Here is a 15,111-nt window from a genome sequence, read left to right on the forward strand (position 1 = left end):
TGGTTTCATTCAAGTTTCATTATATATATATTAAGTTTCATTATATATACTGTATATATACAGTGTATCACAAAAGTGAGTACACCCCTCACATTTCTGCAAATATTTCATTATATCTTTTCATGGGACAACACTATAGAAATAAAACTTGGATATAACTTAGAGTAGTCAGTGTACAACTTGTATAGCAGTGTAGATTTACTGTCTTCTGAAAATAACTCAACACACAGCCATTAATGTCTAAATAGCTGGCAACATAAGTGAGTACACCCCACAGTGAACATGTCCAAATTGTGCCCAAAGTGTCAATATTTTGTGTGACCACCATTATTATCCAACACTGCTTTAACCCTCCTGGGCATGGAATTCACCAGAGCTGCACAGGTTGCTACTGGAATCCTCTTCCACTCCTCCATGATGACACCACGGAGCTGGTGGATGTTAGACACCTTGAACTCCTCCACCTTCCACTTGAGGATGCGCCACAGGTGCTCAATTGGGTTTAGTCCATCACCTTTACCTTCAGCTTCCTCAGCAAGGCAGTTATCATCTTGGAGGTTGTGTTTGGGGTTTTCGAAGGGAGGGGATCATGCTCTGTTTCAGAATGTCACAGTACATGTTGGAATTCATGTTTCCCTCAATGAACTGCAGCTCCCCAGTGCCAGCAACACTCATGCAGCCCAAGACCATGATGCTACCACCACCATGCTTGACTGTAGGCAAGATACAGTTGTCTTGGTACTTCTCACCAGGGCGCCGCCACACATGCTGGACACCATCTGAGCCAAACAAGTTTATCTTGGTCTCGTCAGACCACAGGGAATTCCAGTAATCCATGTTCTTGGACTGCTTGTTTTCAGCAAACTGTTAGTGAACTTTCTCGTGCGTCAGCTTCCTTCTGGGATGACGACCATGCAGACCAAGTTGATGCAGTGTGCGGCGTATGGTCTGAGCACTGACAGGCTGACCTCCCACGTCTTCAACCTCTGCAGCAATGCTGGCAGCACTCATGTGTCTATTTTTTAAAGCCAACCTCTGGATATGACGCCGAACACGTGGACTCAACTTCTTTGGTCGACCCTGGCGAAGCCTGTTCCGAGTGGAACCTGTCCTGGAAAACCGCTGTATGACCTTGGCCACCATGCTGTAGCTCAGTTTCAGGGTGTTAGAAATCTTCTTATAGCCCAGGCCATCTTTGTGGAGAGCAACAATTCTATTTCTCACATCCTCAGAGAGTTCTTTGCCATGAGGTGCCATGTTGAATATCCAGTGGCCAGTATGAGAGAATTGTACCCAAAACACCAAATTTAACAGCCCTGCTCCTCATTTATACCTGGGACCTTGACACATGACACCAGGGAGGGACAACGACACATTTGGGCACAATTTGGACATGTTCACTGTGGGGTGTACTCACTTATGTTGCCAGCTATTTAGATATTAATGGCTGTGTGTTGAGTTATTTTCAGAAGACAGTAAATCTACACTGCTATACGAGCTGTACACTGACTACTCTAAGTTATATCCAAGTTTCATGTCTATAGTGTTGTCTCATGAAAAGATATAATGAAATATTTGCAGAAATGTGAGGGGTGTACTCACTTTTGTGATACACTGTATCTAGTTTCATTATATATATATCGAGTTTCATTATATATATATATCAAGTTTCAGTATATATATATCGAGTTTCATTATATATATATCAGGTTTCAGTATATATATATCAAGTTTCATTATATATATATATCAAGTTTCATTATATATATCAGGTTTCATTATATATATATCAGGTTTCATTATATATATATATATATATTGAGTTTCTTTATATATATATCGAGTTTTATTATATATATATCAAGTTTCATTATATACAGGTCCTTCTCAAAAAATTAGCATATTGTGATAAAGTTCATTATTTTCCATAATGTAATGATAAAAATTAAACTTTCATATATTTTAGATTCATTGCACACCAACTGAAATATTTCAGGTCTTTTATTGTTTTAATACTGATGATTTTGGCATACAGCTCATGAAAACCCAAAATTCCTATCTCAAAAAATTAGCATATTTCATCCGACCAATAAAAGAAAAGTGTTTTTAATACAAAAAAAGTCAACCTTCAAATAATTATGTTCAGTTATGCACTCAATACTTGGTCGGGAATCCTTTTGCAGAAATGACTGCTTCAATGCGGCGTGGCATGGAGGCAATCAGCCTGTGGCACTGCTGAGGTGTTATGGAGGCCCAGGATGCTTCGATAGCGGCCTTAAGCTCATCCAGAGTGTTGGGTCTTGTGTCTCTCAACTTTCTCTTCACAATATCCCACAGATTCTCTATGGGGTTCAGGTCAGGAGAGTTGGCAGGCCAATTGAGCACAGTAATACCATGGTCAGTAAACCATTCACCAGTGGTTTTGGCACTGTGAGCAGGTGCCAGGTCGTGCTGAAAAATGAAATCTTCATCTCCATAAAGCTTTTCAGCAGATGGAAGCATGAAGTGCTCCAAAATCTCCTGATAGCTAGCTGCATTGACCCTGCCCTTGATAAAACACAGTGGACCAACACCAGCAGCTGACATGGCACCCCAGACCATCACTGACTGTGGGTACTTGACACTGGACTTCAGGCATTTTGGCATTTCCTTCTCCCCAGTCTTCCTCCAGACTCTGGCACCTTGATTTCCGAATGACATGCAAAATTTGCTTTAATCCGAAAACAGTACTTTGGACCACTGAGCAACAGTCCAGTGCTGCTGTTTCTGGTTCAAAAGTGGCTTGACCTGGGGAATGCGGCACCTGTAGCCCATTTCCTGCACACGCCTGTGCACGGTGGCTCTGGATGTTTCTACTCCAGACTCAGTCCACTGCTTCCGCAGGTCCCCCAAGGTCTGGAATCGGCCCTTCTCCACAATCTTCCTCAGGGTCCGGTCACCTCTTCTCGTTGTGCAGCGTTTTCTGCCACACTTTTTCCTTCCCACAGACTTCCCACTGAGGTGCCTTGATACAGCACTCTGGGAACAGCCTATTCGTTCAGAAATTTCTTTCTGTGTCTTACCCTCAGCAGTCAGGTCGGCAGTCTTACCCATGATTGCAGTTTTGAGTAATGAACCAGGCTGGGAGTTTTTAAAAGCCTCAGGAATCTTTTGCAGGTGTTTAGAGTTAATTCGTTGATTCAGATGATTAGGTTAATAGCTCGTTTAGAGAACCTTTTCATGATATGCTAATTTTTTTAGATAGGAATTTTGGGTTTTCATGAGCTGTATGCCAAAATCATCAGTATTAAAACAATAAAAGACCTGAAATATTTCAGTTGGTGTGCAATGAATCTAAAATATATGAAAGTTTAATTTTTATCATTACATTATGGAAAATAATGAACTTTATCACAATATGCTAATTTTTTGAGAAGGACCTGTATATATCAGGTTTCATTATATATATATATCGAGTTTCATTATATATATATTGAGTTTCATTATATATATATATATATCGAGTTTCATTATATATATATATCAGGTTTCATTATATATATATCGAGTTTCTTTATATATATATATCGAGTTTCATTATACAGGGTGGGCCATTTATATGGATACACCTAAATAAAATGGGAATGGTTGGTGATATTAACTTCCTGTTTGTGGCACATTAGTATATGGGAGGGGGAAACTTTTCAAGATGGGTGGTGACCATGGCGGCCATTTTGAAGTCGGCCATTTTAGATCCAACTTTAGTTTTTTCAATGGGAAGAGGGTCTGTATATGTATATGTGTGTGTGTATATATATATATATATATATATATATATATATATATATATATATATATATACAGTGTATCACAAAAGTGAGTACACCCCTCACATTTCTGCAGATATTTAAGTATATCTTTTCATGGGACAACACTGACAAAATGACACTTTGACACAATGAAAAGTAGTCTGTGTGCAGCTTATATAACAGTGTAAATTTATTCTTCCCTCAAAATAACTCAATATACAGCCATTAATGTCTAAACCACCGGCAACAAAAGTGAGTACACCCCTTAGTGAAAGTTCCTGAAGTGTCAATATTTTGTGTGGCCACCATTATTTTCCAGAACTGCCTTAACTCTCCTGGGCATGGAGTTTACCAGAGCTTCACAGGTTGCCACTGGAATGCTTTTCCACTCCTCCATGACGACATCACGGAGCTGGCGGATATTCGAGACTTTGCGCTCCTCCACCTTCCGCTTGAGGATGCCCCAAAGATGTTCTATTGGGTTTAGGTCTGGAGACATGCTTGGCCAGTCCATCACCTTTACCCTCAGCCTCTTCAATAAAGCAGTGGTCGTCTTAGAGGTGTGTTTGGGGTCATTATCATGCTGGAACACTGCCCTGCGACCCAGTTTCCGGAGGAAGCTCTGCTTCAGTATTTCACAGTACATATTGGAGTTCATGTGTCCCTCAATGAAATGTAACTCCCCAACACCTGCTGCACTCATGCAGCCCCAGACCATGGCATTCCCACCACCATGCTTGACTGTAGGCATGACACACTTATCTTTGTACTTCTCACCTGACTGCCGCCACACATGCTTGAGACCATCTGAACCAAACAAATGAATCTTGGTCTCATCAGACCATAGGACATGGTTCCAGTAATCCATGTCCTTTGTTGACATGTCTTCAGCAAACTGTTTGCGGGCTTTCTTGTGTAGAGACTTCAGAAGAGGCTTCCTTCTGGGGTGACAGCCATGCAGACCAATTTGATGTAGTGTGCGGTGTATAATCTGAGCACTGACAGGCTGACCCCGCACCTTTTCAATCTCTGCAGCAATGCTGACAGCACTCCTGCGCCTATCTTTCAAAGACAGCAGTTGGATGTGACGCTGAGCACGTGCACTCAGCTTCTTTGGACGACCAACGCGAGGTCTGTTGTAAGTGGACCCTGCTCTTTTAAAACGCTGGATGATCTTGGCCACTGTGCTGCAGCTCAGTTTCAGGGTGTTGGCAATCTTCTTGTAGCCTTGGCCATCTTCATGTAGCGCAACAATTCGTCTTTTAAGATCCTCAGAGAGTTCTTTGCCATGAGGTGCCATGTTGGAACTTTCAGTGACCAGTATGAGAGAGTGTGAGAGCTGTACTACTAAATTGAACACACCTGCTCCCTATGCACACCTGAGACCTAGTAACACTAACAAATCACATGACATTTTGGAGGGAAAATGACAAGCAGTGCTCAATTTGGACATTTAGGGGTGTAGTCTCTTAGGGGTGTACTCACTTTTGTTGCCGGTGGTTTAGACATTAATGGCTGTATATTAAGTTATTTTGAGGGAAGAATAAATTTACACTGTTATATAAGCTGCACACAGACTACTTTTCATTGTGTCAAAGTGTCATTTTGTCAGTGTTGTCCCATGAAAAGATATACTTAAATATCTGCAGAAATGTGAGGGGTGTACTCACTTTTGTGATACACTGTATATATATATGTCTATATATATACAGTGTATCACAAAAGTGAGTACACCCCTCACATTTCTGCAAATATTTCATTATATCTTTTCATGGGACAACACTATAGAACTAAAACTTGGATATAACTTAGAGTAGTCAGTGTACAACTTGTATAGCAGTGTAGATTTACTGTCTTCTGAAAATAACTCAACACACAGCCATTAATGTCTAAATGGCTGGCAACATAAGTGAGTACACCCCACAGTGAACATGTCCAAATTGTGCCCAAAGTGTCAATATTTTGTGTGACCACCATTATTATCCAGCACTGCCTTAACCCTCCTGGGCATGGAATTTACCAGAGCTGCACAGGTTGCTACTGGAATCCTCTTCCACTCCTCCATGATGACATCACGGAGCTGGTGGATGTTAGACACCTTGAACTCCTCCACCTTCCACTTGAGGATGCGCCACAGGTGCTCAATTGGGTTTAGTCCATCACCTTTACCTTCAGCTTCCTCAGCAAGGCAGTTGTCATCTTGGAGGTTGTGTTTGGGGTCGTTATCCTGTTGGAAAACTGCCATGAGGCCCAGTTTTCGAAGGGAGGGGATCATGCTCTGATTCAGAATGTCACAGTACATGTTGGAATTCATGTTTCCCTCAATGAACTGCAGCTCCCCAGTGCCAGCAACACTCATGCAGCCCAAGACCATGATGCTACCACCACCATGCTTGACTGTAGGCAAGATACAGTTGTCTTGGTACTTCTCAGCAGGGCGCCGCCACACATGCTGGACACCATCTGAGCCAAACAAGTTTATCTTGGTCTCGTCAGACCACAGGGCATTCCAGTAATCCATGTTCTTGGACTGCTTGTCTTCAGCAAACTGTTTGCGGGCTTTCTTGTGCGTCAGCTTCCTTCTGGGATGACGACCATGCAGACCGAGTTGATGCAGTGTGCGGCGTATGGTCTGAGCACTGACAGGCTGACCTCCCACGTCTTCAACCTCTGCAGCAATGCTGGCAGCACTCATGTGTCTATTTTTTAAAGCCAACCTCTGGATATGACGCCGAACACGTGGACTCAACCTCTTTGGTCGACCCTGGCGAAGCCTGTTCCGAGTGGAACCTGTCCTGGAAAACCGCTGTATGACCTTGGCCACCATGCTGTAGCTCAGTTTCAGGGTGTTAGCAATCTTCTTATAGCCCAGGCCATCTTTGTGGAGAGCAACAATTCTATTTCTCACATCCTCAGAGAGTTCTTTGCCATGAGGTGCCATGTTGAATATCCAGTGGCCAGTATGAGAGAATTGTACCCAAAACACCAAATTTAACAGCCCTGCTCCCCATTTACACCTGGGACCTTGACACATGACACCAGGGAGGGACAACGACACATTTGGGCACAATTTGGACATGTTCACTGTGGGGTGTACTCACTTATGTTGCCAGATATTTAGACATTAATGGCTGTGTGTTGAGTTATTTTCAGAAGACAGTAAATCTACACTGCTATACAAGCTGTACACTGACTACTCTAAGTTATATCCAAGTTTCATGTCTATAGTGTTGTCCCATGAAAAGATATAATGAAATATTTGCAGAAATGTGAGGGGTGTACTCACTTTTGTGATACACTGTATATATATATATATATATATATATATATTACATATATGTATATACATATATGTATATTATATATTATATGTATTTCTGTAAGGGATGATATCATAGTCTTCCTTTTGTCTGTCTTCATATACTCTATATTGCCAAAAGTATTCGCTCGTCTGCCTTCACACGCATATGGACTTGAGTGACATCCCATTCTTAATCCATAGGGTTTAACATAATGTCGGCCCACCCTTTGCCACTATAACAGCTTCAACTCTTCTGGGAAGGTATTCCACAAGGTTTAAGTTTTGTTGACCATTCTTCCAAAAGCGCATTTGTGAGGTCAGACAATGATGTTGGATGAGAAGGCCTGGCTCGCAGTCTCCGCTCTAATTTATCAGCATGCGCTGAGCCCGCTCTGTCATTTTACGCGGCCTACCACTTCGTGGCTGAGTTGCCAGTGCTTCCATTTTGTTATATTACCACTGACAGTTGACCGTGGAATATTTAGTAGCAAGGAAATTTCACGACTGGACTTGTTGCTGGAATTCACTGAGCTCTTGAGAGCGACCCATTCTTTCACAAATGTTTGTAGAAGCAGTCTGCATGCCTAGGTGCTTGGGTTTATACACCTGTGGCCATGGAAGTGATTGGAACATCTGAATTTAATGATTTGGATGGGTGAGTGAATACTTTTGGCAATATAGTGTATGTGCTTTCGGTTTTATATTGGTAAAGGCTTTTGGAACTGTTCCAGCTTTAACCTTGTTGAAGAAAAGCATGTCTTTGCTGCTCATATAAATACTTTAAACAGTCAGTTAGAATATGCCTAATAGAGACAGGTACTTGGCAAGTGTCACATAAAGAAGTTTTGTTGGGTGTTGACGTTTGGGCATATTTTATGGAGCTCAACACAGATGGTAACCCACCACCATTCTGCCATACTATTTCATGTTGTTTAGTATGAGGTAATAATTAAATATAATTAATTAATAATTAAACTGCATTACTTATTAAGCCATCAGCAAATTATCTGACATTTTCCAAACCTCTCTTTTTTGGTATTTTCCCCTTTTTGTTGTCTCAAGTCATTTCTAATTCCCTGTTACAATTGCCCTGCTGCTCCCACCAATCTTGCACTGTCTGGAGAGCCGAGGACAGCTGAATGGCACCCACCCTCTCTGACATTTGTAGCCACCAACCATTTCACCTGTACAGCTTGTATGTGTGTGTCAGTGTACAGCTGAAGGTGTGAATGTGTGTGTGTTACCTTGGTGACCTGTACAGCTCGGACTTGTGTGTCGGTGTGAAGTTGGAGAAGTGTGTGTGAGCTGAAATAGTTCAGGCTGAGCTGCGTTGGTGAGAGCTGCACTGCTGCCACTTGCTGCCTGTAATGGGAACTCATCACATGTTCAGAGAGGATCAGCACTGTTCTGCTGTTACACACAGCCAGCAACTGCAGACTCGATCCCCACTGAAAAGTTTAACACACACACACACACACACACACACACACATACATACACACACACACATACAGAGAGAGAGAGAGAGAGACAGAGAGAGATAAATTATATTAATAAGATCCCAAAAAATAACATCCTGCAGCTCCATGCTTCAATACCTGTAAAACCTACACCAGGTCATGACCTGATCACGGTACACTTAGTATTAATCTTGTACATTTTCTAAGGTGCACATTTGTGATAGCGTGCCTGATTCTCAAATGTTTCAATATGTACACTCATCACTCAATGAGTGATTCAGTGCAAGAGTTCTTGTATTAAGATATTTTTTAATTTGTTTGTTTCTCTTTAGCGCAGCATAGTGGCTCGGTGGGTAGCACTGTCGCCTCACAGCAAAACCATTAGCTAAATAACTTTTTATATACGTATGTTTTAAACAGTAATCTTTCGCACGTAGTTGATATACAGTGTTATTTTGTCTATCGTAAAAAAGCGCTTGTGTTTACTAACGTAAATCCGTGCTTGTGAAAACTTCTGCTACCGGCATCCGAACGAAGCCGGTTTTAGTTTATTTGTTTTGTAATTCAGCGAATAAACATCTTATTCATCCAGAATTAAAACCGCTTTCTGTCCGCACGAAGCACGTTTGTGTTTGGATGTTTCTGTATTTTAGCGCTTAAACATATTTGCTTTGTGCAGAGTTAAAGCCGTTTTCTGTTCGTAGGAAGCGCGTTCTGTTTATTTGTTTTGTACACCAGCACATAAACACTGTTTTCCTTTAGAATTACAGCCGGTTTTGTCGGAAACAAAGCGCGTTTGTGTTCGTTTGTTTTTGTAGTTCAGCACTTAAACACCTTTGTTTTGTGGGGAGTTAAAACCATTTTCTGATCATAGGAAGCGCGTTCTGTTTATTTGTTTTGTACACCAGCGCATTAACACCGTTTTCCTTTAGAATTACAGCCGGTTTTGTCCGATTGAAGCGCGTTTGTGTTTGTTTGGTTGTTGGTTTTTATATTCCAGCTCATCATCGCCTGTTTCGTCCGGAATTAAAGCCGTTTTTGTGACTACCAGCAGAAGCGCCGGTGAAACCAACATAAACATCAACTTCAACTCATCTTCTAAAGCTAAGTACATTTCTCTGTTATTATGGCCCCAGCAGGAGCTTTATATCCCTGTGCCGAGTGCAACATGTTCAGTTATTCCTTCTCCGTGTTTAGTGATAACTTTATATGTGATAAGTGTAGATTAGTTGTTAAGTCTGACAGAGAAGATTTCAGTGTTAGAAGGGCGCATTCGGGCGTTAGAACAGACTACTACTAGTGAGTGCTTAGATTCAGCTGTAGCAGCCCCGAATGCCAGCAGTTCAGGTACAGAACCCCAGACTCTGGCATTAGAGCCCTCACAGCGGGGCGACTGGGTGACGTCTCGGCGACATAGTCGTAGGGCAAAGCACCGACCATCTCAGTTGCACGTGTCCAACAGGTTTTACCCACTCAGTGACCCACCCGCTGAGAAGCCTGTTAATGTAAGTGCTCTGGTTATAGGAGATTCTCAGCTCCGACACGTACGTATTGCAACCCCCATAGAGACACCAGCAACCATAGTCACCTGTATTCCGGGGGCCAGGGCGCCTGACATCAGAGCAAATCGGACGTCACCCGGAATCCTTAGGTCACAAACCATTGAGACTGTGTCTGTTTATCGTGGCAGGTGTAAGCCAAAACTAATTCAAAAAGTATGTCATAATAACTTTTATAATAAATAAATCTAAATGAGCATCATGAAAACCATAGTAGGGCTAAACTAAAGTTAGGACTTCTAAACATCAGATCACTTGCATGTAAAACAGTAATTGTAAATGAAATAATTACAGATAATAGTCTTAGTGCACTTTGTTTAACCGAGACCTGGTCTAGACCCGATGAGTATCTAGGTTTAAATGAAGCATCTCCTCCGGGTTACAGTTATGAACATGAGCCACGTCTTAGCGGTCGTGGTGGAGGAATAGCCACAATTTATGATAAAGACATAGGTCTTACTGTAAAATCATCTCCCATAACAAACTCGTTTGAAGTTCTTATCTCTGACATAACCAATAAATGTTCATCTGATAAAACTAGTATGTTTAAGCTGGTTACTGTTTATCGACCCCCTGGTCCTTACTCAGAATTTCTTAACGAATTTGCCGATTTTCTTTCTAAATTAGTCTTATCAACTAAAAAAAGCTTTCATTGTTGGTGACTTTAATATTCATTATGAGGATAAGTGTAATCCACTCAAAATTGCGTTTGATTCTATTTTAGAATCCTTAGGCATCACCCAAAATGTAACAGGACCCACTCACCGCTGTAAACATACCTTAGATTTAATACTTACTTATGGTATGAACATAGACAACCTGGTAATCGTGCCACAGAATGACTTAATTTCTGATCACTCCCTACTAATTTATGAAGTGTCCCTGTCCAATAATATACAGCAACCGCATCGTTTTAAATGTAAGTGCACTATTACATCTGCAACTGCAGCAGCGTTCATAAACTGCCTTCCAGAATGACCAAATATACCAGCATCAGAACCTAAAGAACTAGATCAGGCAACTCAAAACCTAGAGACCGTATTGCGCACAACCTTAGATAACGTAGCCCCACTCAAAACTAAACTGATTAGGGAGAAAAAACTTGCTCCTTGGTACAATGACCACACATGCACACTTAAACAAGCAGCACGGAAATTAGAATGCAAGTGGCGTCACACTACACTGGAAGTGTATAAAATTGCTTGGAAAGATGCTCTAACTGAGTATAAACATGCCCTTATAAAAGCTACATCTTTATATTATTCGTCCCTAATAGAGAAAAATTTAAACAATCCTAGATTCCTTTTCGAGACAGTGTCCAAATTAACTAAAAACCTCAATGAAACTGAATCTCATATACCGCCTGACTGTACCAGCGATGATTTTTTAAAATTCTTTAATGACGATAGAAAAAATACGACTTCGGAGTCAGTCAGTGTGTCACTTGCCAGTGTTAAGTATGGACTCACTCTGAGCAGCATTGGTGATAATAGTGATGATAATAGTAACGAGTTAACCCAACTAAATTCCTTTAATCCAATCTCCCACAATGAACTAACTGTGTTGATTAAATCATCAAAGTCATCATCGTGTGTACTCGAACCTGTTCCAACTCGTTTACTTAAAGATTTACTCCCAGCTATTGTAGAGCTCCTGCTTACATTAATCAATGCATCCCTTAGCCTTGGGTATGTACCTAAATTGTTTAAAAGTGCCGTTATTAAACCCCTGATTAAAAAACCTAATCTTGATCCACATGTTTTATCTAATTATAGGCCAATTTCAAACCTTCCTTTTGTCTCTAAGATATTAGAAAAAGTCGTTTCCAAACAATTATGTTCTTATTTGAATGAAAATTTTATTCATGAAAAATTTCAATCAGGATTTAGACCCAACCATAGTACCGAAACCGCATTAATTAGAGTAGTTAACGAGTTGTTAATGTCTTCTGATAATGGATGTGTCTCTTTTCTTGTTCTATTAGATCTTAGTGCAGCGTTTGATACGGTCGACCATAACATTTTACTGGATAGGCTAGAAAATACAGTAGGTGTTAAAGGACTCGCACTCTCTTGGTTTCAATCATATCTGACTGACCGCTCGCAATTTGTTTATGTAAATAATAAATGCTCGGAAACTACAAAAGTAAAGTGTGGTGTTCCACAGGGGTCGGTACTGGGACCGCTATTATTTACACTCTATATGCTTCCACTAGGTGAAATTATTCATAAACATGGCATAAAATTTCACTGCTATGCAGATGACACACAGCTGTATATATCAGCCAAACCAAATGATACTGACACAATCAGTAAGATAGAAGATTGTGTAAACGACATAAAAAACTGGATGTCGTGTAATTTTCTTTTACTTAATTCAGATAAAACAGAGGTTTTACTTGTTGGCTCTCAAGCTGCAAGAGACAAGTTGTCTAACCTGGTGCTAAACCTAAACACTTTCTCTGTTACTCCCAGCCCAGATGTAAAAAACTTGGGTGTCACGATAGATTCAGATCTCTCCTTTGATACACACGTTAATAATATTACTAGAGTTGCTTTCTATCATTTGCGTAATATCTCTAAAATAAGAAATATACTATGTTAATGATGCCGAAAAACTGATCCATGCGTTTATAACTTCTCGGTTAGATTATTGTAATGCTCTTCTAACTGGATGCTCTGGTATATCCATAAACAAACTCCAGTTAGTTCAAAATGCAGCAGCTTGAGTGCTAACTAGAACTAAAAAATTTGATCATATTACTCCTGTTCTATCATCTCTACACTGGCTGCCAGTTAAATACCGCATTGATTACAAAATACTTTTACTAACCTATAAAGCGCTACATGGTCTGGCTCCACAGTATCGGAGTGAGCTTATTAATCACTACAACCCACTTCGTTCACAAGATGCAGGGTTACTTATAGTTCCTAGAATTAAAAAGATCACAGCTGGTGGAAGAGCATTTTCTTACAAAGCTCCACAACTTTGGAATAATCTTCCTGCCTCTATTCGGGATTCGGACACAGTCTCAATGTTTAAGTCTAGACTGAAAACATATTTATTTTCTCAGGCTTTTGATTAGTATAGACAAAGGCGCAGAGCTTGGGGGTTCTTGGTCATAGAAACTTGTGGTGATCAGGGATGTTGGGTTGCTGTCGTTCTGCCTCTCTTGTCCGATCACCCCGGTTTGGGTAGGAGAGGTGGGCGCTGATGTCCTGTGAAAGCTTTCATGACCTTGTTACCTGCTTGCTCTCCCTTTTAGTTATGCTGTAACATTTAGGGCTGCCGGAGTCTAAAACTCTCTGTAAAACTGTTTTACTTAACTAGCATTGTACATTATTAACTACATTCTTTGTTGTTTTACTCCAAAGGCATTCTGATTGCCCGCCGAGGTTAAGGATTAAAGTCGAGACTGCAGTGACAACGATGCTGCTCCTGCCGGATGTGACGGGTCTGGAGTAATTGCACCAAGAATGACAAGAAATCACTACAGACTTTATTGAAGACTAGAGCGAATAACAACTCTATTATTATTTATCTATTTATCTATTTATTAACAGTTATAACTTTTAGATCATTTAATTCTGTGTTTGTATGCTTTGTGTAAATCGTGCATTTATTTAAAGTATCCTAAAGTATCCTTAAAATTTCACTGCAATCACACCTGCCTGTCGGGCAAAGCAGTAAGTCTTGAAATTTAATAACGTGTTTAATGGCGCCCAGGTGGCGCAGCTTGCACACCAGCACCAAGTTTCTGAACTCCTCGGTTCGAAACTCGGTGTTGCCTCCGGTCGGCTGGGCGCCATCTAGCGGCCATAATTGGCAGTGCCTGCAGCAGATACTAATTGGCCACCGTATCTGCAGGGTGGGGGCCAGACTATGTGTGGGCGGGTGGGTCTTCATACGCTGTGTAAGGACCCTGATTGGCGGAAGAGATGCCTGTGCAGAAAGCAGGGGCGAGAAGAGGAGGGCTGTGCACGTGTCAGAAGAGATGTGTACAGTGCTTTCCTTGGATGCAATCTGGTATCTCTGGTAGCAGCGAGACCCAAAACAGAATTGAGTGCGCTAAATCAGGAGGAAAATGGGGAGAAAATGCATTAAAAAAAACAAAAAAAAACTAACCTGTTTAAATATATGATACATTTAAATGAGGCACGATCTACTAACGTGCACTGCGCAATTAATTAGTCAATCGCGATTGACATATTGGGCACCTGTAGTCTAACTGAATAACAAACAAACAAAGCAGGTGGAATTCCTAGATGGTTAAAGTGATGTGCAGCAAACTGGTCATTAATGCATTGTGGGAAGTGTAATAATTCAAACCTGCAGCTGTGTGATATTTCCCTGTAGTTCAATGGGTGTTTGTAACTTCCACTGAGTCCTAGTATCTCCTTTTTGATTGGTCATCGTCACCATCTGCCACATTGCAACACGTGCCCTAGTGGTTCCTGCAGCAAGAACTCCTGGGAAATCAAATTTATAGGAATTAAAGCATGTAATCCCAATGACATGATGATTGAAATGTAAAATGCATTGTTGTTTGTGTGCGTGCGTGTGTGTGTGTGTGTGTGTGTGTGTACTTTTTGCAGTGCAGTAAGAGACACAGTTGAGCAACTCTCCTTTCTCAAAGCCCATATTCTCATCAAGAGATAAAACAGAGTTATCATCTTTCTCCAGATCCCACAACCTACACACACACACACACACACAAATTTAAACATTCTTCACCACCCTAATTTTGTATTTTGTAAGTATGAACACATTTAGAATTTGATGCCTGCAACACAATTAACAAACGTTGGGACAGAGGCATGTTCTTCTGTTGTTTACCCTGAGGTGGAAACCTGTTTACCCAGCTGAGGTTGAAGTCTGCATGTCAAGACTTTCAAAATGCTCTAACTTGAATATTCTATAAACTATCACTCTTATTTTGCCTCTGTCCCAATTTTATTGAGTGTGTTTCAGGCATCAAATTCTAAATTTGTTTTACATTACAA

At 40.9% G+C, this 15,111-nt stretch overlaps 1 protein-coding gene across 2 annotated transcripts in view; it reads right to left on the reverse strand.

The window, feature by feature from the left end:
- Nucleotides 1-15,111, reverse strand: part of ift140 (intraflagellar transport 140 homolog (Chlamydomonas)) — a 113,322-nt gene that overhangs the window by 80,933 nt on the left and 17,278 nt on the right. For both annotated transcript variants that reach the window (XM_062991098.1, XM_062991099.1), the window contains 3 exons: nt 14,695-14,801; nt 14,438-14,577; nt 8,334-8,537 (listed from right to left, as the gene is read on the reverse strand). In XM_062991098.1, the coding sequence (XP_062847168.1) occupies nt 8,334-8,537; nt 14,438-14,577; nt 14,695-14,801 (451 nt within the window). The remainder of the gene's footprint in view (nt 1-8,333; nt 8,538-14,437; nt 14,578-14,694; nt 14,802-15,111) is intronic.

Source organism: Trichomycterus rosablanca, chromosome 3, assembly GCF_030014385.1.
Source record: "Trichomycterus rosablanca isolate fTriRos1 chromosome 3, fTriRos1.hap1, whole genome shotgun sequence".
Classification (NCBI taxonomy): domain Eukaryota; kingdom Metazoa; phylum Chordata; class Actinopteri; order Siluriformes; family Trichomycteridae; genus Trichomycterus; species Trichomycterus rosablanca.